General features: G+C 40.1%; 2 protein-coding genes and 1 long non-coding RNA gene across 6 annotated transcripts in view; 1 reads left to right on the plus strand and 2 right to left on the minus strand.

The window, feature by feature from the left end:
* Window positions 1-9,243, minus strand: part of usp20 (ubiquitin specific peptidase 20) — a 28,445-nt gene extending 19,202 nt beyond the window's left edge. Inside the window, exons 1-20 of one of the 4 annotated variants that reach the window (XM_046067090.1) lie at window positions 9,110-9,243; window positions 8,827-9,018; window positions 8,414-8,516; window positions 7,753-7,806; window positions 7,294-7,356; window positions 7,039-7,179; window positions 6,788-6,890; window positions 6,331-6,400; window positions 6,101-6,214; window positions 5,877-5,955; window positions 4,055-4,568; window positions 3,788-3,943; window positions 2,801-2,913; window positions 2,268-2,440; window positions 1,502-1,596; window positions 1,379-1,412; window positions 1,172-1,217; window positions 878-1,058; window positions 619-745; window positions 355-524 (exon numbers count right to left, since the gene is read on the minus strand). In XM_046067090.1, coding sequence (XP_045923046.1) covers window positions 355-524; window positions 619-745; window positions 878-1,058; window positions 1,172-1,217; window positions 1,379-1,412; window positions 1,502-1,596; window positions 2,268-2,440; window positions 2,801-2,913; window positions 3,788-3,943; window positions 4,055-4,568; window positions 5,877-5,955; window positions 6,101-6,214; window positions 6,331-6,400; window positions 6,788-6,890; window positions 7,039-7,179; window positions 7,294-7,356; window positions 7,753-7,806; window positions 8,414-8,488 — 2,308 coding nt within the window. In that variant the 5' untranslated portion in view covers window positions 8,489-8,516; window positions 8,827-9,018; window positions 9,110-9,243. Of the gene's footprint in view, window positions 1-354; window positions 525-618; window positions 746-877; window positions 1,059-1,171; window positions 1,218-1,378; window positions 1,413-1,501; window positions 1,597-2,267; window positions 2,441-2,800; window positions 2,914-3,787; window positions 3,944-4,054; window positions 4,569-5,855; window positions 5,956-6,100; window positions 6,215-6,330; window positions 6,401-6,787; window positions 6,891-7,038; window positions 7,180-7,293; window positions 7,357-7,752; window positions 7,807-8,413; window positions 8,548-8,826; window positions 9,019-9,109 lie in introns of all 4 variants that reach the window. The other 3 variants (XM_046067087.1, XM_046067088.1, XM_046067089.1) reach the window with 3 other exon arrangements.
* Window positions 9,244-15,318: 6,075 nt separating this feature from the next.
* On the plus strand, window positions 15,319-16,178 carry LOC123981870. The gene is made up of 2 exons (XR_006827841.1): window positions 15,319-15,471; window positions 15,726-16,178. It is a non-coding gene; the product is annotated as an uncharacterized LOC123981870 (long non-coding RNA).
* Window positions 16,179-16,472: 294 nt separating this feature from the next.
* On the minus strand, window positions 16,473-23,259 carry LOC123981871 (acyl-CoA Delta-4 desaturase-like). Its single transcript, XM_046067093.1, has 12 exons — window positions 22,962-23,259; window positions 20,869-20,979; window positions 20,354-20,551; window positions 20,161-20,262; window positions 19,959-20,084; window positions 19,770-19,830; window positions 19,604-19,680; window positions 19,254-19,351; window positions 18,683-18,779; window positions 18,513-18,592; window positions 17,518-17,643; window positions 16,473-17,217 (listed from the first exon to the last, which is right to left on the minus strand). The coding sequence occupies exons 1-12, from the start codon at window positions 23,157-23,159 to the stop codon at window positions 17,166-17,168; spliced, it is 1,326 nt and encodes a 441-aa protein (XP_045923049.1). The 5' UTR covers window positions 23,160-23,259; the 3' UTR covers window positions 16,473-17,165.
* Window positions 23,260-23,954: the final 695 nt, after the last annotated feature.

The raw sequence follows: 23,954 nt of genomic DNA on the forward strand, positions 1-23,954 counted from the left end.
GTACACAAAATCCCTACCCTCTTGAACATTAATGGCCTGTAACTCACAAAAGCAATAAAGCTTTGTTTTTTTAACTGAGACGTGTAAACAAGTCAACTATCATAAAAGTCTAACTAATATTTATCACACTGTGAACTTTTGAGCTATTGATACAGCTTTGATGTTTGTTTTTGGGTTGAGAACCAGAATTATTAGTTTTAAAAGCTAACATCTAGATAGCACTACCCTCCATCATTTAACAGATGTAAATCAGCTGAATAGTGTAGGAAAAGATAATGTGTGTCTGTTATGCGAGTGTGATAAGGCAGGAATTTGGCCACACACATTTATTTACATTAATATTTTACTACAAACCTCCATGTTGACAAAGAAATGTGTGGTTGCTGATGGGGCCTGGTTCTGCGAAGGTGTTGAACTTGTTCAGCCATTCTCTGGAGATGTAAAACTGCAGCAGGCTTGGCTCCTTCATATTGGCCAGAGCCACCACCTTCTGCCTCTCTCTCACCGACTCCTCACTACTTTTCCTGCATAAATCCAGGAAAAATACACTCTGTAGCAGCATTTTGAATAAATCAGCATTTATTACCGGTTGACCTTACAAAGTCTTGAAGTGCTTACCTATAAAACAACACATAGGCCTCTGCGTTCTGCACCACAGTCTCATGGACTTCTGTGACATACTGGTCATCAAACTCATACCACTGGCCATTGATCACATTCTGACAGTAAGCTATGTAGTGTCCACCTTCAAGAGCACCATAAAATGCAGAACATAAGACAAAAAGTGAGGTGATTACTCTGCATAGATAAAATTGTAAAAACAACTGTAGAACATCTGAAATGCCTGTAATCTATAGGAAATGAAGTCATCTCATACTTCCTGCAGTGCCATGGTGACAAATAACTGAAAGCAGATCGTAGGTGGTAACTTGAGATGGGCTTTCTTTAGCCAGGAAAGGTCGCATGTCCAGGCCCTCCAATGGGAAGGACACATGGCTGCTAATCTTGAACGAATACATGACCTCATGCCGGAAGCGTTTCAGGTGAATGCACAGAATCTACACAAGAACAGTTTAAGAACAAAAACTTTATGTGGCCATCTGAAAGATAATCTTGTTATCTGCAGCAAGTAAGAGATTACATTTAAAAAAAAAAAAAAAAATATGTGTACCTCTGGAAGTCTAAGTACTTTGCAATATTTGACACCATTTCTCAACCTGTAGAAAACAAAATACTGTGTAAAAGATCTAAATGAAAAATATCCTTGTTTAAATGATTTGTTTTTAAGCATGTGACTTGTAAAACTACTCATTAAAGAAGAATTTCTTCAGTTCATGTCTCCACCTGGATTTACTTCGTTTTTTTTTTTTTTACTCACTTTTTACATCTCTCACAGCTGTACATGTTGTCCCCTGGGGAGAGAATGAATGTTAATGTAAATACAAGGCATACATTTACACTTGAGTGTTATGGCAGAATACCACAGTGCAGTATTGTTTACCTTTGAGTTCATCTGCAGCAAAAAATGCAGCGAGGCAGTCCTCTAGGGTCACCATGGGCCCCCAAAACCAACTGGGGATACATGAGACTACGAACCTGTTCAGAGACACAATCATTACAACCACATACAGCCACAGGCCTCTTTATTCTGTAACCTGAAGTGATCATGCTGACAAAAATGACCTTCAGGTGGGTCAGGAACTTGCAATGTTTAAATAACCCTACAAGCAATCCTGCCTGGAGCGATATTAGCTCCTTATCATTGAGGGCAGTAAGTTGCAAGGGCAACTTTCAGCTTAAATACACCTGATCACCACAGTCTCATGAAAGACTTGCTCCTCAGATGGTCGTCTTGAGTCACTTCCCACTACAACAAGGTCAATAAATATGCTCTGTGCCCAGGGCGCCTGACAGAGCAGAGTAGAGTGGAGAAGATATATGTTGTTGTCTCCAAAATCCTCCAAAGTCCTTAAAACTGCAACATCTCTCTCTCTCTCTCTGATACCTACATGCCCTAACCTACATCTAATGTAGACTCCACCAGCGCATGCAGTGTAAATGACTTCAGTGGAAATAAATTGCCATGTACCACTTGTCTCAGAAGCTTCATCATCGTTGAAGTCAAGTCAAATGGAAACCTCTAAACAGAAACTTGCCTCATTAGATCACATCAGCGACATCAGCATTTTAGTGCGCAATTAGATTCTAATGAACTCGCTGACTTCTTCCTCTCCTCTTAAGTTGACAGTTAAGCACGGCCCACTGACCGTCGAATGGAGTCCATGATGTAGGAGATCCAGCCCTGCGAGCTGTAATTGTCGGGACACACACCGGTCTTGACTGGAAGGTTCTGATGTATGGAGGAGTGGAGCTTGGCCAAGTCCTCTTTACCAGGAATAGGAAGGGACAGGTCTTGAAATGTTTCCACTGTAGTAGAGACCTGTCACACATTCAGAGAATTTGTTTGCACACCATGCCTATCATGCCTATCAGTAAGAGTAGAGCTTTTCTCCATGAGCTGTGAAATAAATCATTATCTTAACAAGTCAGAGTGTGGTGTATGAGTGATTATGGATTTAAGTAAATCATCTAAAATAATAAAAAGCATTGCGAACAATACAAATGAAAAATCAGATTTTTCAATTAAGAATACCACAGATGCATTGTGTATTAATTCTAATCATATAAAATACTCTTTATAATACTTAAGACAAAAATATATAACTTAGTAAATACAGATGTTTTTTCTGACTTAATATATAGCTCCCCCTGGTGTTTAAATATGTGAAGCACAGCTCACCCTGTCGCAGGTTAAACACTGCACCAGACTGAGGATAGAGCCATCAAAGATGTCAGAGATCACGCTGCGATAGTGAGATTGTTTCTTCTTCCTGCAACTGAGCAGCAGCTGAGCTGGAAGAATTATGAGGGTAAGAAGGATATTAGTGGACAAACTTAATATTGTTGCATGTTAATATGTAGACTAGGTCTAACAAAGCACCAGAATCCTGTGTGTGGATGAGGGAAAAGCATGCCAAAGAATGTTTGCATTCATTTCAGTGTTGTTAATTAGTCATCTAAAACATTTCTAAATATCTTAACACCTGTAGTAACACCGTGCAACGTGTAGAAAATTCTGTGGACTACAAAAATCCAGGGACTTGTCACACCACTATTTAATGTGCATCCCGAAAAATCACAAAGTGGAGACGATAACAACAGGAGTACACTCATTCATAATAGAAAGATGCTCAAAAAGTGCTGTGTTTTAACAGTAGAGACTTAATACAGAGGTCCCTTTTAAAGACTGCTGCACTCAAATGTACACACGGAGGAAGTGGAGAGAAAGGCACTGGATATGTACAGAGGAGAAGCTTAAAAACACTGGTTCACATGTGTGGATGAGACTTGGGTGAGCATTCCCAAAACACCGTCAATTTATTTCAACAAGAATAAGTATCTACAGGCACCTTTTCCAAGTATTTACTCATAAATCAACGTATTGGACAAATTATAATTTTGAACTCATGGTGGCACTAGATTAAATGTGAAGACATCGCCAAAGTTTTTACAATTTATCCTGAGGGGGATATACAAGTCTGTCCCACATTTCATGACAATCCCTCCAATACTTCAGATTTCACTAAAAATGTCAACCTCTTGGCGGCGCTAGTTACTCCTAGCTAAAAAGGAGGAGATGCTTAAGAACAAGTTGTCATTCCTAGACTGTGTGGTCTCAAGAGGAGACCCTGGAAATGAAGGTGTCTGGAAATCTTTCGCTCCTTACCTTTTTTGAAAGAGTACGCGGGTCCTGCAGAGCGGAGGGGGCTGGAGCGAGGTGGACTGGAGGACAGTTTAGGATGCAGATCCTGAAGGGTTCGCACGGGACTACAGGGAGTGGACTGGGACTGGGGCTGGCTCATTGATGCTTCATTGTCCGGCTCTAGAAAACAGCACGTTGGATGAACAAAACTGACAGTTTAGAGACAAACGATCCATATGCTATTAATATAAAACTGAAACATCCACTTTCATAATCATGCTGGCCTTATACCTGAGGTGTTGTTGCTCTGGGCTTGCCCTTGCCCAGTGTCAGATAACTGGTTGTTCTCCTGGCTTTGGACCTCAGTGTTTGGAGTTGGCGTCAACTCCTCTTCCTCCCCCCTGTCAGGAGCCCCTTCCACAGCTGCGGTATCCACATCAGCATCCTCATCCATCTCTTGCGAGCCTCCACGGAGGGGAGAGCCAGACACCCTCCTTTCTTTCAGCCTCTCCTTCTCCGAGATCACCCCGCCGGTACTGACAGCCACCATCCCCGCTGCCGGTGACCTGACCCCGTCACACTCATCCTGCAGCAGCAGCTCGCTGTCACCCGCTCCCCCTCCCTCCCCCCGGTCACTGCTGGAGCCAGAGTCGCAGGATAGGAATTCATCCTCAGACGGGGAGCGGTCTCCATCTCTTATCTCCTCACCATCACTCCCCTCCCCGCTCATGCTGCACTCTGTCAGAGGCTCCTTCAGCTCCTCGTGCAACTGGTCCATCAGACAGCGCAGGAACTCCTGAGTGTCCTGTAGCAAGAAAAGCACATAACAGTCACTCAAAATGAAGACGCATGAATATGGCTATATACACAGAGACAGGAGTTATATGTGTTAAATAGGTAACAAATAAATGTCTGTAAACCTGACTATTTCAAAACAAGAAGATGGAAATAGAAATGTGTGAGCAATGGTGTATGTCTTCTTTACAACAAGAAAGCATTTTGTATATTGGTGAGAAGCTGTACATGGATAACGTATACCCTAATCATACAGGCAAAATTCATTATCATTCTCAACTTTTTTTCCATGGCAATCACAGTTAAACAAAAATAGATATTTCCAGTCAAACATGTTCTAAACCTAAATCAACCAAGAAACATTTTTAAACCAGATTACACAGGTAATGCAGTTTCTTACAAAGACTCAGACTAAAACGCACCTCAAATACAACTCAAAGGTTTGATTTAAGATGTTCATTTGTTTGTGTATTTTAAAAGGGGCAATTGAGTGTTTCTTACTTCCTCAGAGTCAGACAAAGTCACAGATGCGTTTTTTTATGTGTCTGTATGCATTTTGAAGGTATGTTGAGAGTTTAGCCTATCTTAGCTCATATACTGGATGTCTACTGGATCAAGGAGCCTCTCTTAAAATTAAAGGAATAGTTCAACATTTGGGGAAATACACTTATTTGTTTTCTTGACAAGAGTCACATGAGATCAAGGCCACTCTGATATTTGTATGCAATGTATAAAAGCTAGAGCTAGGACAATGGTCAGCTTAGCATAGCATAAAGACCAAATGTAACGGTTTCCACCTACCAGGACCTCTAAAGCTCACTAATTAAGACCTTACATCTTACCTTACAAGTATAAAATTACAATTACACTTTGTGGCTAGCTGGTTCCTCTCTTTATGCTAAGCTAAGCTAACTGCTTCTCTGCCAGAAAGTGAAAAAGCACATTTCGCTAAATGTCAAACTATTCTAACTAGACTAACACATTGTAGTTTAAGTGATTACAAAGTTGTTAATGTTATGACTACTAAATAAATAAGATTATATTTATGCTCTCCTACAGTTCATCTCCACTGTTCTCAACAGAGAGACAAAAAAGGAAACTACGACTTTGTCTGGTTGTGGGGATGTAAGGAAAATACTAAAAATTCCCCGAAACTGGACTATCCCTTAGAACATTATAAACAAATGTATTTAAAATAGCAAAAATAACTTTAGTCATTTTTAGGGAACGCGTTAGAAAAATACATAGGGGTTCACAAGACAATGTCAAGCTGTTGAGTGATGCCAGGTGTAGTTACCTGCTGGGTGCTTGCCCCTACCTGCTGAGCGTAACCACGAAACATGGGATTTACTAGTTTGATGCCATGAGACAGACTGGTAGGGACGACATAGCTGGGCCTGGGAGGGTAGCCGCCATGACAGTTAGTTTAACATAGTGTAAATGATTAATTCGTACATAAACTTCTCATTTTTACATACAATGTATAGTTTCATTGTGTCACTTGTCTAAAGCAGTTTTATGTCACGTTTATGTGTTTATTACCGTTTTTTATGCCAGAGCTCTGAGATGAGTTTCTGGTAGCTCTTACAGAGAGCAGGTTTCTTATCGGTCCGAACCAATCCACTGCAGTCCAGGAAGAACTGAGTGAGAGGGGGACTGGTGAGAGAAGAGAGGAAAAACATTACATCAACACAACTGTTTAATTTAGGGAAAATGTCTTAACATAGGAAAAAGAGACACATCGCAAATGTAACGAGAAGAATTGACCTCACCAGTTGGATAAGGCTTGCAGAGCTGCGTTCATGTAGCAGGAGTTGCCAATGTTCTTCATTCCTGTCAAGCCTACAAACAAGAGGAGAACACGTTCTTGTATGTATATTGTACCAAAGGTGTCCAAACTATGCAATTTAGATGTTAACGCACATTTATTTTTAGAACAAGTCTATTGAAGAGGGCACCATTAAGGGTTAATTATCAATGCAAGTCTGGATTAAAAGAAACAGGACTAGTAACTATTCTTATGTATTAAATATGGCAGCGATGACCTAATATTATGAGTACTTACAAGAATCCAACAATGAAAAGATTTTTGGAATTGATTCTGAAAGATTTTCTTAAAACCAGTGACAAATTTGTCCCATTAACAACCACCGCAAACGAGTCTGATTTAAGGAGCTTCAAGTGAATTGTTGTTTAGGAGACACAATGTTGACAGAAGACTTTGTGTACCTCTGGGTTTAAGCTCATCCTCCTCCGACTCTGAACTTTCTTCTTCTGCCACAGCAATTGGTACGGCTTTTAGAGGTTGACCTACTGGCTGAGGCGCTGCTTCCTGGCGAATAATTAATAGACACTATAAATATGTCGAGTGAGTAAAGAAGCAGGCTTTGAAATAGCATCACTAGCCCTCCATCAATTCATCAAGTGGGAAGGGACAGAGACCAATAAGGAGGTGTGACCCTGTTGGAGAAGAGTCGTACCTGCTCTGTGGCTTTACAGTGTTGGGGTACAACAGGTACAGGCACCAGGGCTGGCCTGTGCTCCAAAAACACCTCTCGCTCACACACATAACACCAGATCCTGAACGTCGTCAGGTTCACAGTCAGGTTGTGCGTCTTAGCCTAAAGGAAACATACTCGCAATCACTCAAGGGACTCGTCACCGTCCACCATGGACGTAAACTGATGAGAAGACGAGTAAAAGCTGGCAGGTATATTAGTGTGAGAAGGTTTTACCTGTGCGTGCAGGGTGCTGTGATCAGAGAAGGACTCTCCACAGCCAACATATGGGCAGTCATTCTACAAAGCAGAGACACTGTATTAGACACGATCTTACAGCGACTGAACCCTCGCTTATATCTTTCACATTATCTACTTATCTGTCTGTATCTAAAATAGCTTAATCTATAAATTAATTTCATCCTAGAATGTCAAACGTCAATAGGACTATAAAATCACAGCTGGAACTGCCCATTTTGTGTACTTACATGCATGCGTGAGTTTGAGAGCTACTGCATTTGTAATTACATTTAAGTCTAAAACATCATCATTAATTATTAAGCATTCACCTGGCATTCTTTTATTTGCAAATGCAGCTGTAGTTGCGCTCGCAATACTCATCATTTATGTGACAAGGCACACAAGCTAAACCGGCAATTACCCTTGAAAAGGCAAGGATTCAAGCCCTGACCCTACCTGCAGACAGGCCCACAGGTTTGGGCCCCCTGCTCCACAAGACTGGCAAGTTCCCTGTAGAAAGAGCAGGAGAACATGAATAAAATATTACATAACATTTTGGTTAATAATAATAATAATAATGATAATGGATTAGATTTAGATAGGGCTTTATCTTAGTCACTCACAGCACTAAGATAAAGCACTTCAGAGTGAAGGGGAGGGGCACTACCCTCAACCACCACCAATGTGTGGCACCCACCTGGGGATGCAAGGCAGCCATTTGTGCCAGACACTCACCACACATCAGCTTGAGGTGGAGAGGGTAGAAAACATAGAGCCAATCACTCTGGGGGATGATTAGATGGCCAAATGGAGAAGGTCAGATTAGGGATTTGTTTTGCTAGGACCCTGGGGAACCCCCTACGTGTCATAGGATCTTTAATGACCACAGTGAGTCTGGACCTCGGTTTAACATCTTATCCAAAAGATGGATGGGTGAGAACCAGTGATGCTTTTCACTGTAGACACACAATAAAGACAGAATATATTCCAGATCACGTGGTAATTTTAAGGCTGAACATGTAATGACCTTAAGGGGTGTGTAGGCCATGGCACACTCTGCCAATGACCTGGATTGGGCATCTTTGACATATTTATAGTGAATGAATGAAAAACCCACCTTGGATTTCTGGAGGAGGTCCTCCTTGGTGACCTCTCCTATGGAGTCCAGGTGAGGACAAATGTCTTCAGCCATAGCTACTCACTCTCTTCGGGGGGGACGTCTGCTAGTTTGACAAGGCAATAATAACAAAACTGTGGTAATTCAGATGACAAGCTGTTAGCTAAAGCTAGCTTTGTCATCTTAACACAACAACACGATCCGAAGCCACAGAAATCACACGCACCTCGTCTCTGGCTGATAAACTGAAAGATAAGTTAAATATCTATAGCGTTGTTTAGGCCACCTTTTCACAATAACCCCCATATGTACATACAAAATGTAACAGCTCTGCAAAGTGAAAGGCCTTAGCTCAGAAATCATCTCCTGGCTGCAGCGATGACAACACTTTGTTATGAAGGACTCATATTTACCAACAGAAGGAGCTGTCACGATGATAATGGCTGTTTTTCATTCTTCTTGTAAACAATCCATCTTGGATGCGGGCAGGCGACTGTGTGCTAGCAAGATACCGAAAACCCGAGCCGAGAGACGCGATACGCCGGCCCCACCATCCCCAAACAACTCCCTCCTCCCATCCACGGCACGGAGAGCGCGGCGCAGACCTGGGGAAGGAGGAGACAACACGGAGACGTCAGCCCGAAAAATCATGTCCGCTGTTTTATTTTCCTACATTTGATCCTGTTAGTTATGTACCTTTATCTTGAATGTGCAACAGCAATGTAAAATAAACGTTTATTCAAATATATAGATAGAGATTTTTGCAAATATCAAATGTTTTATTCAGTGGTGGGGGGAGAAAGAAGAAATCCCAGTTTACGGAAGTGACGTGTTAGTGTACGTCGATTAAATGAGCCCCCATGTCAACTGTGAGAAGGATGGATACAGCCTATAGGTTGTACACGTGTCTCCAAGTGGTGGAGAAAAGTATTTAGAAAAAGTCAACAGTAGCAAAGTAAAAGTACTGGATTCAGAACCCTGCTTAAGTAGAAGTACTAAGTATTAGCAGCAAAATGTATTTTTAGTATCAAATGTAAATTGTACTCACTGCAGTGGCAGCGGAATGACCCTGTCAGTGTGACATTATTATTATTACTTATGCATTACTATACAACAATAAAGTTACATCAAACAATTGACTTTTGGTATTTATTAAAGTAGAAATTAAACAAAGGAGTACTCTGACATTCAACTGGGCCAGAGGCAGTTTGGAGCGTCTCGCCTAGAGCAGAGAAGTGCATGAACAATTACATTAACTGTGGCAGTGGCGCATATTTTTTCCTACAGAGGAGCCTTGTCTCAGCCTAGAAAATCAGATTCACAGAGACTGGAATACACAGAGAAAATAGAAAACAATTCCACAGCTGTTCACTCTAACATACATAACACTGGCTTGGTATAGTGGACAGTAGCCTATAACACCTAAGAAGATGAATAGCGTATACAGGGGCAGCCCCGAAAATTAGAATATTGTGGGAAAGTTCTGCTTAACCTTTAACACTTTAAACTTCCAGTAAAGTTTCCATAAATATAATTTGATACAGCACTCTGCGAACAGCCAGCCCTTTCAGCATTGACTTTCTGTGGCTTACTCTTCTTGTGGAGGGTTCAGTGAGTGTCTTCTGGACAACTGTCAAGTCAGAAGTCTTCCCCATGATTGTGGTTGTGTGTACCTATCCATAATGAGAGATTAAAGGCTCTTCACAGGTCGACATTTCTGTATTATACATTCTTTATTCTAATATTTTGAGATGTGGGTGGTGTAGCCCATTAAAACAAAAAAAGGCCTGAAATATTTCACTTTATGAATAATAAAATCTAATAAATCTATACAACATTTGTTGTAGGCTATGTATGAAACATCACCAAGGGCAAGGGACATAGCCTTATGCAGTTTAATTTGTTATATTTTTTTATTGTTATAAACAGTAAAATTCCAGTGGTATAGTACTTTGAACAAAAATACAGCTGATTATGTCAGGTGATTGCTGTGTCTTGTGGTGGATTTGTGTCATCCTAAACATTTGTTGCCAACAGGGTAGAGTTGCAGAGTGCCCTCTGGTGTACAAACTATGCAGCAACAAACATAATATTATGGAAGGATCGGTCTCTGTTAAAAACACCGATACCGATTATTCTGCAATTTGCTCATGTTGGTATGTCGTGCTGTAGGTTAAATAAGTAAACACATAAATTGATTGACAGAAAAGATTCAATTTAGCTGATCTTGTAGAACAAAAACATTCTTGAGTAGAAAATCAGCAAGGTGACATACATATTTGTACTAAAGATTCATCCTGAAAGAGAACAATCTTGGTCAAAACGTTTTCATAACTGACCTATGGTGTGGAAATTGGTTGAGTTTAGTTTAGTTGCAATTCCTCTCAATAACGCCCCCTGGATTAACCTGCAGGATAAAACGGAACTCTACAACACCTAAGTGTAAGAGCTTTGTTTGTACATTACGGTTTGTGTCTGAGCCCTTTATCTTGCTTAAATGTTGGCTGCATGAACGCATCAGATAAAAGTTTTTTTCCTGTTTTGCAAGAAGAGTAATGACAATTAATTAATCCTACCTATGTTGCTTTTATATTTAATGTAAAGCACTTTGAATTGCATGTTGTTGAAATGTGCTATACAAATAAACTTGCTTTGCCTTGCCTTACTAAATGCTACTAAAAGCCTGATGGTTGACTTCCATTGTTGTCCATAAATTATTTAAAACAGATAAACCACACTGCTGCACTGGGTGGCATGTTACTTCATTATGATGAACAAGGGCACTATAGTTTATTTTGAGTCACTCCCACATGCACTGCCTTGCTGCTGTAAATACACATTATATGTGTATCAATCCATGGCTGAAAATTGTCTCCAACATAAACACAATTTACTGATCCAAACTGTCAGTAGTCAGGCTTTGTGGATCAGCACTGTGGGTTCATACAGCTGTAGTAATGGCAAGTTGTGTTTATTCACATTATCGCATTAAAATCGCCCTATCGCATTGTGTGTGAACACTTGCAGCAAATGTACTCACGCAAGGAAAGCGCCACGAGGAGAAAATTCGCGTTTGGTCTGAATGACGTATAATTGACTCAAATCACAACAATATTCTATTTGCTATGCAAATGTAAGGATATACAGCACTCTTAGTCAGCCGCATGTTGCTGCAACCTCGCAGCCTAGCTGACCTATCACAGGCCTCTTCCCAGAACATACACAGTGATAAGAGGGGGCCAAGGTCCTGCTGAAGGGCCCCATCATGCTCAGGCTGCTCACACCTCAGTTAGACACTGAGGGACATGGGAGGGAGGCTGGGCTCCCTGAAGGGAACATAGGTTTCCACCCCTGTGCCAGGCCTGCACAGCATGCTGGAATTTGTTGTTGGATGCATCAGGCATTTTGTTATTTGTCTTGTATTATTTAAATTTTTACTTTTTCATGTAATTTACTGTATTATTATTTTGTTGCTAATGTCTGTAGTATCTGTTCGCCTACCTTTTTCCTGGGGAGATAAATGAAAGCATCAGAGGGAAAATTATCTCAATAAACATAGCACATTTTATATAAAAAATATTAATTGAGATGACCTTTGTTCCAGTTACACTGTATATCCAAAAAGTTTAAAAAAGGTCACTGAACTCATGTAAAAAAAACAACAACATATATATATATATATATATATATATATATATATATACACACATATATGTTCTTTTGCCCAGAGATAAAAGCTGACACACTAGTTAATCTCTTGATCCAGCTCTTTTATGGGAACTCTGTCATGTCATAATAAAGCAATCAGGCCACGGTGCGGAGCTGATGTGGGAAGACTGAGTCAGAGACATACTTAGGGTCAAGGATGATGTTGAACTATGCCACGTGTCCCTGTGGATAGGATTTCTCTCAATGTCTCCCCATAACGCCACATGGGTAGATAATGGCAGATAACAGCCACGCTAACACGGCTAGCACGGAATGCCAACAAGCTGTCAGTGCTGCAATGCGGCTGATGATGCGATGATCTAAACCCTTCGTAGCCTTCTGTGAAGTTGAACACCTCAGCTTTGCTAAATGTGATCATGTCTGCTGTAAACAAATTGTAAAAATGAAAGGTCACTGAAGCAGTTTCAGCTGTGTCCAGGTTAAGAGTGTGTGTTATTGAAATCAAATGTGTCTCGCAAGTGATGAAGGAAGACAAACAGAAACTATGGAGCCAGTCCGGCTATGTCCCATTTAAAGAGTCTACAGCCTGGCTCTGCTTGTACAATACATGCGTGTATTAACATTACACTTATTGATTAACACCCATAAAACTTTTCTGATTGCTTCACTGAAAACTCAGCCATTGGTGTCTTGACATTTCTGCAGTAGTGTGGTGTTTTATTAGCGTCAAATTATGCTTTTGCACATTTCACTTTCAGGCTGCGGTTAGTTCACACTGGAGTCTGACATGTGCCACATTGGCATAATAAAGTGAACAGCCAATTAAAAAATATTGGATCTGGGCAAGAAATTGTAATTAAGCATTAAGGCCTGCAGTGTGGACATACTCTATTTAGCTCACACTGTACTTCTTCCCTGTTAACGTTCTAAAAGTTTTTTTAGTACTTTTGTATTTTGTACAGATATTCATGTTCTCTGGAAGATGAATCCTTCTTTGACGATACTCCTACTTAAATTCCTCCACCCTGATGTCGAGATTTGTGACTTTGAATGAAAAACAAAACAAATATTGGATGGATTGCCTTGAAATTTGACATTCATGACCTGCTAATGATAAAATGTAATCACTTTGGTAATCCCTTGACATTTCATCTACTGCCACCATCACGCCAAATGCAAAATGAATGACATTCCCTTCAGCCTCAGCTGCACTTTGTATTTAGTGCTAAATAGCAAATGTAAGCATTCTAACACACTTAACTTAGATGGTGAACACAGGAAACATTATAACCAGCTAAACATCAGTATGTTAGCATATTAGCCTGCTGACATTTCAAGTCAATTTAATTTCTATAGCCCAATATCATAGAGGGCTTTTCAATCTGTAAATCTAACATACAACAGCCTCCAACCTTGGAACCGCAGTGGCATTAGCACTCAGCTCAAAGTGCCACTGTGTCAAAGCACACAGGGCCCTTAGCTTTAGCGTTTGTTTAAAGATATTGTGGTACTTTGGACACAAGATTCGACATGTGCTGTTGCTACTGTTCTTATGTTGGTATCTGGTGTGTTATATACCTTGTTTGTATGTCATTGGGAAGAACAGGTGTAATTAATAACCTTGTAATCTTTTATTGTATTTAGATAAGAGAAGTAGCACTCCCTTCTGTTGCCAATGCTTATGCAATTTTATGTCAAAACAGTGCAGTCATTGACAGCAGGGACGTGCACAGACATTTTGGTGGGCAGGGGCTCAAATGAAAAAAAGGTCATTTTTTAAAACAAGACAAATATATTAACTCTACAAAAACTCTACAAAATAATCAGTTCACACAGAGACCACGGTCTTCTTTAGTATTCACTAGGTTTATCACAGGAGCAGGCAACAGCAAAGCAAACTATGCCACAATGTGCATGTTTTCTATACTACTGGTTTCAAGTATGTATTTATCGCATAGTTTCATTAATAATTTGTTTATTTTTCACAAGGCAATAAATTGTTTCAATTCTTTTGGTGTTATTGGAATACATAATACTTCACATAAATCTTCACACTAAACTGTGGCATTGGGCTGCAGGAATAATTAAAATAAATGTTATTTAAATACTTTTACTTTTTGTTTCACAAGCAAGATGCCAAATGAGCAAAGATAACCTTCAGCTTCACACAGCCAAGCAACAGAATACTGAATTGCCTGAATACATTAATGTATTGATCAAATACGTGTGTGTACACGCACGCGCACACACAATCACTGATAGTGACATGGACTTAGTTTCACATTTGAGGGAGGGCTGTCTGTATTATATAAGGATCTATCAGCATACAACAAACTAATAGAATGGAGAGTTATTAGATGAGGAGCCTACCATCAAAACTATCAAGTTACTCTTTAAGGTACTTTTTCATGGAGCGGTCAATTTTGAGACTTTGGTCTGTTTTTATAAAATGTCTTCTTTTACTCTAATGGAAATAAAACTTCAAGAATACACCTTTTAGATGGTGTTGGTTTTAAGCTTAATACCCTCGGTCTATTTGCATCTGTGGATTTATTCTATATTAACCAAAACAAGCTAATCTGCATATTTACAAAGCGCATTTCAGAGGAAAATGGGGGGTCTCATCTTCCCAATCATCCCAATAAATATATTTGTTTGACAGGGAATCTGTTGCAAACAGGAATAAATATACTGTATATTCATTAATTACAAAAAAGAAGAAAAAGGGCAGGTGCTGAAGCCCCTTTTGATGTCTATGTGTGCACGTGCCTGATTGATAGAATGAACTCTGTTGATCTTAAATCTGTCTTCTTTAACAGAAGACAACTGGAGACTCAGAGCTGCAGGAGACCTTGAAGAAGAGGCAGGAGAGGATTGATTCTGGCAGCAAAGAAAGAGCCTGTATGTGTGCCCACAACAACAAAGCCATGTGGTCTGTGTTTATTCAGCTGTTTAATGAATGACTTTGTCTGACATATAGCCAATTATTTTTGTTTTACTCTAGTCCTCCTAGCCAGTATCAGAAGTCCTTTTTTATTATTTAAGTATTAATATAAATAAGGTTCCGGTTTTAATAAGAAGTCAACAATAATTAAATAATCCTGCATGAAGTTATTGTCAATAATAGTGCAATGCTGTCATTACATTTACTCATTTTGCACTTTTATCCAAAGCCACTTATTTGAGGAGGAGGACAGCTGGTCGTCAATCATGACACCCAAGTCTGCATGGTAGGAGAAACCATGCAAGCAAATGATTGGCCCCAGTGTGGTGGTGTAAATTGAGAAAAGAAGAGGCCCTAGCCATGAGCCTTTGGACACCCCAGTGGAGAGGCAGTGAGAGGAGGAAATGTGTCTTTGCCAAGACACATTGTAGGAAATCCCAGAGAGGTAGTATTTGAACCACAGGGTACAATGCCTGCAGTGTGTCACACTGGGTGACAGCTGGTGGGTTGTGTGTCTGTGTTTGAGTTAATTTTTTCCCCTTTTTGAGTGTGTGAGAGAAACTTGGTGGGTTTTAGTTTTGTTTGTCAATGTGTGGTCTCTCTCTCTCTCTCTCTCTCTCTCTCTCTCTCTCTCTCTCTCTCTCTCTCTCTCTCTCTCTCTCTCTCTCTCTCGTTCGTCTTTTCCTTCCTCTCCCTCAGGGCAGAGTTGTGGGCTGCATCTCTGGTAGCTGGGCGTTTCTCCCCAGCTGCAGGCAATCGGCGTTTCACACACCTGTCTCCTGTGATCATCAGGACTGGTTTATACCCTGCCATCTCCTCAGTTCCCCGCCGGATTATTACGTCTTGTTTGTAGGTAACGCTACGACCTGCTTAACCTGCCTCCTGTTACCCCGTACCAGTTTTTGACTCTGTTTTTCCTTGTGCCCTGCTTTGGTGTTTTGGAGACCCTGCTCTGCTCTTGTGTCGCTCAGTCACAGAGAAAGCCTGGCTGGAGATTTCACCACCGCAGTCTCACTTTTCTGTCAGCCCTGTTACCTGCCTTGCCTGGCCCTGGCACTTACCTGCCCCGCGACATCGGAGGAACCTTACTCCCAGCATCGAGCCTATCAAACCATATCTTGTGTTCAATAAACCGTGTGAATATCCTTTTAAGCTGTGTCCTTGTCTGCATTTGGGTTCTGAGACACAAAATCCCAGACACAGTGACCATTACCGACAGTACCGATAGCAGGATGTTGTGGTCGATTGTGTCAGACGCAGCTGATTGTGTTTTTATGCAGCATTATATTTTGCAGTGTGAACTGCACATACACACGGGTATTATAAGAAATATATGAGCGTTTGTTGGTCATGTATGAATAATTAAATGAATATTTAAACAAAATATTCAAGACTATTCACACCATTTAAAAAAAAAAATAGAATAAAAAAAAAACTTTGTAAATATTTGCTTTTGCATCTTTATTTGTACATAACTCTTGTGTTTGTTTATGGACCAATAATGCAAGAGGTGGAGAAACAGTACAGTTCATTTACTATATACTGTAAGATCAACAAGAGTTGCAAGTAAAGAGGAGAGTTTGACAAGAAATTTACATAAAGTGTAGATTAACATTTAAATCCTGTTACACAGCATTTGTCAGCATAATTGTATCTTTTATTGCTCAAACTGTATCACATGATCAAGAAAAAACACCACCTCAATATCAGCTTTCACAGTTATCAAGGATGAAGGATCAAGGTAGTTTATTTATCAGACAACACAAGGTTGTATAATGAAGTGAAAGTCTGTAGTCTCTTCATGCTACACACACAGAACTTAACATGTAATTAAGTGTATATTAAAATATGGTAACATAAAGATATTATTTATTTATTATTATTTATTTATTTTATTTATAACACCATACTACTGTTGCTCAAGATACTGTAAGGCAATTTAAAAAATCCTGGGTGCACTAAAAACCCTGCATAGAATCTGAAAAGTTTGAACTACTTAACCCTAACACCATCATTACAAAAAGATCATCCCCACGCTATTGACTGGATTATAAAACCAAACAGATACAATAATTTTATGATGCCGAAGAGGAGAAAAAACATCACTTCTTTTAGGTACAATGTAGAGAATAACATTGGTCACTTATGGAGATATGCATCAAGCCAGAGGTCCCCTGAGCTCTTCAGTGACCTGAGAAAAGCAAATGAGAAAACAATTCGCAAAACATCAGACAAGAGGTGCATACTCTACTCTAATATGTTCTGCAAGGAATTTACATTTTGTGGGAAAATAACTTACAAACTATTTTTTTACTCATTCAGTCATCATTATTCTGTCAGCTGCACTTTAATTTCATACCTTTTATTGAAGACATATATACACACAGTGGTTTTGCTGCCTTGTCAAACCAAAAACCATGTCTTTTGGGCTTTTGACAAACTGCTGTGTCACATCCTGGCAATACATGATATAACACTAAATTGGACTTACTCAGTAATATCAGCGAAGCCTCGCCACAACGTTTTCTCCTGGTAAGGAATCCCATGTTTCTTACACAGTGCACGGACCCTTGGGGCCACAAGGTAGTAGTTGTGGCGCGGCATCGTGGGAAACAAGCTTCAGAGACAAAGGGAACAGAAGGCATCCATCAGACATGACAGCATCCAACATGTCTCAACAATTATGTTTTACACACTCAGTAAGTCTTTTGAAGTTCACATTTTCTAGATGTTTATTCATTTGAAATTGATACTTGAGGGAGGCACTTGCCAAAATGGTACTCTTCTGTCTTACAAAGGTATACAAATGCAAAACTACTTTTTACTCTCAGTGCAAACCAATAAACCACTAATAGCACATAAAAGCTATTGTTCACCAAGATCAAAAGATCATCTTGTATGCTGACTGATTGACAAAAGGTTTCCCCCTAAATTTAGGCTTTGAAAGCTAATTTTCTCAATCGACATCTTACTGTGATTGGCGGTGTCCTACATAAACTGTATTTTCTGCCAAAGTTATTACAAATTAGGGTTTTTTTCTGTATTTTGCCAAAGCAGATAAGCTGAGATTTTTAATGTGTAAGACTCTTGAAATAATAACTTACAATTTGAAACTACATTTTCAGGGGCTTTAAGTAGCTTTTATGTGTTAAAATTAATCACGGTCAAGTTCAGTGTATTCTACATCAGCTTGTTCCAACTCTTCAATAAGACTTAACTGTATGATGTTTACACTGAGATAAATATTCAAGTCATTTTATACACAATTCAGAAAAAAAACGTTAAGATCACTGGAATTTAAAATGAAGTTCAGCAGGTCTGATCAGTTTGAGTTTTTAATGGGTGCTTCATAAAAGAGTTAAATTACTGGTAACATGATTTTCAGTAGCTTTCAGAGATGTCTGATGGACTGTTAATGAAATTTGTATCTATAGACTGATTTTATCTCATTCACTTCAAAAAGCTGACATGGCACTACAAACTTACTGGTGTTCGATTTGAAAGTTGAGGTGTCCACTGAACCAGTCGTTGAAGAAGGACTGCTCGATATTACAGGTGGCTTGCAACTAAAGTAGAGGATAAGACAAATTAGTGCAGATGAGTTAACCCATCAGCAGCGCCTACAGAGTGCATCTTTTTCATAATATACCAGGTACCTGAATGCTCAGCCAGTCCCGGTGCTTCTCGTGGTCAATTTCCATCGGCAGATGATTCATCTGAGTCACCCACACAAACCAGTGACTCTCCAGAAACCTGTCAATGGTAACAATACCAGTCACTAAATTATTTGTCACACCATGTGATCAAGTTGTTGCATAATAATGTCACTTCCTAATAAGCCATTTTTATAAAGGGTTTGAAAGTACTTGGTTTATTTAAGTTAACAAATAATTTCTTAATGATTTATAGATCAGTAATAAAACATGGGAACAACTTTTGGGTTGCCAGATTCTGAAAAATATCTTTCACTGGTATTTATCCTCCTCCAGCATCATGTAGTCTGTTTTGTTTTATCTTGCTCTGTCTTGTATGAATGTTCTTCAAAATAAAGAATTCACCTTTAAGAAAAGTGCTGTGCAGCATCCAGCCCAAAAGACCATTCATAAATCATTTAAAAACAACTCTCAACCGATCCATTAGTTGCAACGTACAGTTTATACACTTTATAAGGTATGTCGAGAAAGTCTCACCAAAAACATTTCTGAGTCATTCTTTTAGGTCATTTACCTGACAAAGAGCAGGAGCCCCATTGAGCCAAACACGCCGTACAGAGGTACATAAAAGTACATGAAGCGAACGTAGTAAGACATAAACCAAGCCAGATCCTTCACAGGAAAAGAATATGATTATATGAATATGATTGGTATATACTGTATCTGTGTTACCAAGAATCTCCCTGAAATGCATCTCTTATCTCTATTTGTGGCACATTGTCTATTTTCACTTATTGTAATGTTTTTTTTTCCTTCAGCACTTTAAGCTGAAATATTCTTAGAACTATTTGCCTATGTGACCTGATACCAAACACAAAACCTTCACATTAATTGCACTGTACCACACAGAGGAGAGCATCTTACCACCCACAAGCGGTGAGAAATCATGGTCTGTACTATATTGATGTGGTAGAAAACTGGAAGGAGAAGCGGTGGTGCAACTAAAAGAGAAACAAAAAAACAATTATTCCTGTAAACTTTTCACTAAGTTGGAGTTTCATTATTTTTAAATGACTCCAAGAAAACCTACTAAGATGGAAGTACTGGTGTTGGTGATTGTAGGGCAAAGATTTGATCTTTTTTATGCCGTACTGTAACAGAGAGGAATACAGAGTTAGAATGAGCCAACACATTGAGCAGCTTGTAAGAGATTATAGCTCACATTGGATGTTTAAGGGCTGTTTTAAGAAATCAGGAATATCAGCTGTGTGCTACTCACCTCCACTGGCTGAGTGGTTCCAAGTACAAACATGCCCATCATGTTGATGTCAGGGTCCTTAGTGAAGACGTTAGGTTTGGCGTGATGCTGGAAATGCCGATGATTCCACCAGTTTGCAGAGGCTCCCTAAGAAAACAAATCTTTTAACATCTGTGTAAAATGTCCAGAAAGACATATATATACAACCGAGACTACCAATTACCTTTAAATGGCCGATGACAAACTTGTGCACTAAGTGATTCCAGCTGGACTTCTTGAAGACCGACAGGTGGCCAAAGTCGTGCTGCAGCCATCCGGCCTGCGACTAAAGAGTCAGAAGAGAAACAAGCATTTTGAGATTATTTATCTTTTGAAGCACAAAACAGTTCATTTAGAGGTAACGGTGTTCAAGTCACCTGAGCGGTTGCCAGTATGACCGCGCACAGAAACGTCATGGTCCAGCTGGTTCCCCAGTGCGAAACCATCAGCCAGGCGAGGGCGTCCAGCAGCAGGATGTGACCCAGGTGGAGGGAGAAGAACAAAGGCTGAGATCGAAACAGACCCTCGTTCTCCGCCTGCGTACGTAAAGCCTGGAAATCCTGCATAATTGCTGCCTGGGAGCAGAGAAGAAGAAATCGACACATTCTGTGAACATTTTCATAGCATTTGAGGGCGTGCGGCACCAGGGTTTAGGTACAGAGAAGATCAAGAAGACATTACTTAACAGCTAATGAAGCAGAGTCCAGTATCTCAGATAAACACTGTAGGACTCATGAATAACAGATCTGTGAATGGTTCTGACCTAGCCTACTTCTTTTCCTCAGGTGTAGCCTAGGCTACTTGCTGCCATGTTGTTCACCTGACACTAAAGAGACTAAAGCTGCTACATGAATAATGTCAGGTCTTTATTTGAATCTGAGGCCGAGCTCACATTTTTGTTTCCGTCATGGCTGGGCTCTGTTGCTGCCAGCTCTCCAATCAGCAGCGGCTTCAGAAACTTTTGCACAAACTTTGAATCGGGATGGAAAGCAGTGAATGGCTCCTGGAACACAGAAATGAGAAATTCCGTCAGCAATGTAGTAAAATAAAATGTTATGCGCATTTATCAGTGTTGGAAGAAGCACTCTGATCACTTATTTCATTGAAAGTAAGCTCAGGGAGCGATTTGCGGTGTGTGTGTGTGTGTGTGTGTGTGTGTGTGCGCTACTTTGGCTCTGATCCAGCTGCCTCTCTCTGTCTATAGGTTATCACCAGGCTGGAGTCTTGCTTAATGCTCCGCCCAGGCACTATCTGATTGATTATAAGTCGTCTATCAACGCTCACGACATATTAGCTCCTGTGAACAGCGACGCTGTGTGTCGAAGGGAAGGCAGCCGATATCACTGAAGCTGCAATAAACTTCACAATCTGATGATCTGTTTCTATGATGACAAGCATGCCCAGGCTACAGTGTCCGTGCTACACCAGTCAACATGCCCGAGCACACAGCTACAGGGTTTCACTTAATGACACTGTTGAAAGTGAGAATTTTTAAATCAGTCTCTCTCACCCAGGCACGTGCACACATGGACATCAAAAGGGGCTTCAGCACCTGCCCTTTTTCTTCTTCAAGAGAAAGTGCCCTTTTTTCTGGGACGTTTTTTTCTTTTTTTTTTGAATAAATGAATATACAGTAGCCTATATTTATTCCTGTCCCCCCCCCCCCGTTTCCTCTGAAATGCGCTTTGTAAATATGCAGATTAGCTTGTTTGGTTAGAATAAATCCACAGATGCAAATAGACCAAGGGTATTGGGCTTAAAACCAACACCATCTAAAAGGTGTATTCTTGAAGTTTTATTTCCATTAGAGTAAAAGAAGACATTTTATAAAAACAGACCAAAGTCTCAAAATTGGCTCCATGAAAAAGTACCTTAAAGAGTAACTTGATAGTTGTGATGGTAGGCTCCTCATCTAATAACTCTCCATTCTATTAGTCTGTTGTATGCTGATAGATCCTTATATAATACAGACAGCCCTCCCTCAAATGTGAAACTTAGTCCATGTCACTATCAGTGATTGTGTGTGTGTGTGTGTGCACGTACACACGTATTTGATCAATACATTAATGTATTCAGGCAATTCAGTATTCTGTTGCTTGGCTGTGTGAAGCTGAAGTGTTATGTATTCCAATAACACCAAAAGAATTGAAACAATTTATTGCCTTGTGAAAAATAAACAAATTATTAATGAAACTATGTCGTAAATATATACTTGAAACCAGTAGTATAGAAAACATGCACATTATGGCATAGTTTGCTTTGCTGTTGCCTGCTCCTGTGATAAACCTAGTGAATACTAAAGAAGACCATGGTCTCTGTGTGAACTGATTTTTTTGTAGAAAAGTAAAAATGTTGTGGAGTTAATATTTTTTCATTTGAGCCCCTGCCCACCAAAATGTCTGTGCACGTCTCTGCTCTCCCCTTACCCCTTACCCACTCACTGCAATTCAGAGTTAAACACAGCGTGCATCTGTCTTTTCTGCGTTTTAACTGCAGCAACAGTGGGAGTAAACTTTAAACTTTGCAATCAATCCACAGTTCACCTGGTGTGGTGGGGAGGGATGGGGGGGATTTTCATGAGAAAAAACATCCCCCCTCTGTTTTTTACACAAATCGCACCCTGAAAGTACTACACTGTGAATACTGATGCATCAATGTGTAATAGGCATTTTACAGTTGCAGCTGGTCGGCTTATGGACCACTTTTGATAGTTAGGCTACTGACCACTATAGACTGTTATGGAGATGCTCTGACCCAGTCGTCAGTCTTACCTTTGCCCATTTTTCCTGCTTCTAACACAAACTTTGTGGACCAAATTTTCATTTGCTGCCCAATGTGTCCTACCCACTGACAGGTACCATGATAATGGGATAATCTGTGTTATTCACTTCCCCTGTCAATGGTCATGAAGTTATGGCTGATCTGTGCACATTCCAAGAAAATGTTAAATATAGGCCTATAGGCCTGATCATTTAAAAACATTACCGTGGCGTCCTCTCCAGCATAGTGGCCGATGACTCGAAACCCTCCTGGGTGTCTTTTGGCCCACTGCGTGATGTTGTAAACCTTTCTATTGATGACAAGCCACTGGTCATGCCTGTTGCAGTGGCGCTGCACCTCTTCCCAGGTGTAAACACCATCTGCTTGTCTGCCTGGCTCTGTCAGCTGGCTTCCCCTTCCCATCCTCACTGCGGTCTCCGGCCTGGGTCCACCTGCACACACCAAAAGAGTCACAGTCAGTCAAAGATTTTGAATGCGGTCAGGCCAACGGCACTTTGGCACAGTCGCGCTATATACACTTCAAAAGGGATTGCGCATATACATTGCTCTTTACGGTAAAGCGTGTGGGCACCATGGGCACCTCCAAGGACGTCATGGTGCATTCAGCTCACCTCGTAAATTCAGAAATTCTGGCCACTAAGGCTTTTTAATAATGTTTATTTTGATTGTTCCCCACTTAGTCATCAATTTGTATTGTAAAGAGAAATTCTTAAGATTTGAAACCACATTTTTAGGGGATTAAAGAAGCTTCAATGTTGTTAAAATCAATCAGTCATCCTCAGAGTACAGAGAACACAACTCTTCAATAAGGCTTACACAGAGATAAATATTTAAGTCATTTTATACACAATTCAGAAAAAACATTAAGATGACTGGAATTAAATATAAAGTTCAGCAGGTTTGATTAGTTCGTGTCTGTAATGGGGGTGGTGGGAATGGAACAGTGGTTAAGACACATTAGAATCAGAATCAGTTTTATTGCCAGGTCTGTGTACACATACGAGGAATTTGACTGAGGATTGTACATCGCTCACGATGTGCTTACTTATACAATAACACAATAATAAAATAATAATAAAATGAAATCAGACACAAACTACAGAATAGACAACACTAATATACACACTATGAACAAAACAATACAGACATATTGACAAATAGTGCAGCGATCAGAGTGCAAAGGATGCAAGAGTAAAC

The sequence above is a fragment of the Micropterus dolomieu genome, linkage group LG13 (assembly GCF_021292245.1).
Source record: "Micropterus dolomieu isolate WLL.071019.BEF.003 ecotype Adirondacks linkage group LG13, ASM2129224v1, whole genome shotgun sequence".
In the NCBI taxonomy this organism is placed as follows: domain Eukaryota; kingdom Metazoa; phylum Chordata; class Actinopteri; order Centrarchiformes; family Centrarchidae; genus Micropterus; species Micropterus dolomieu.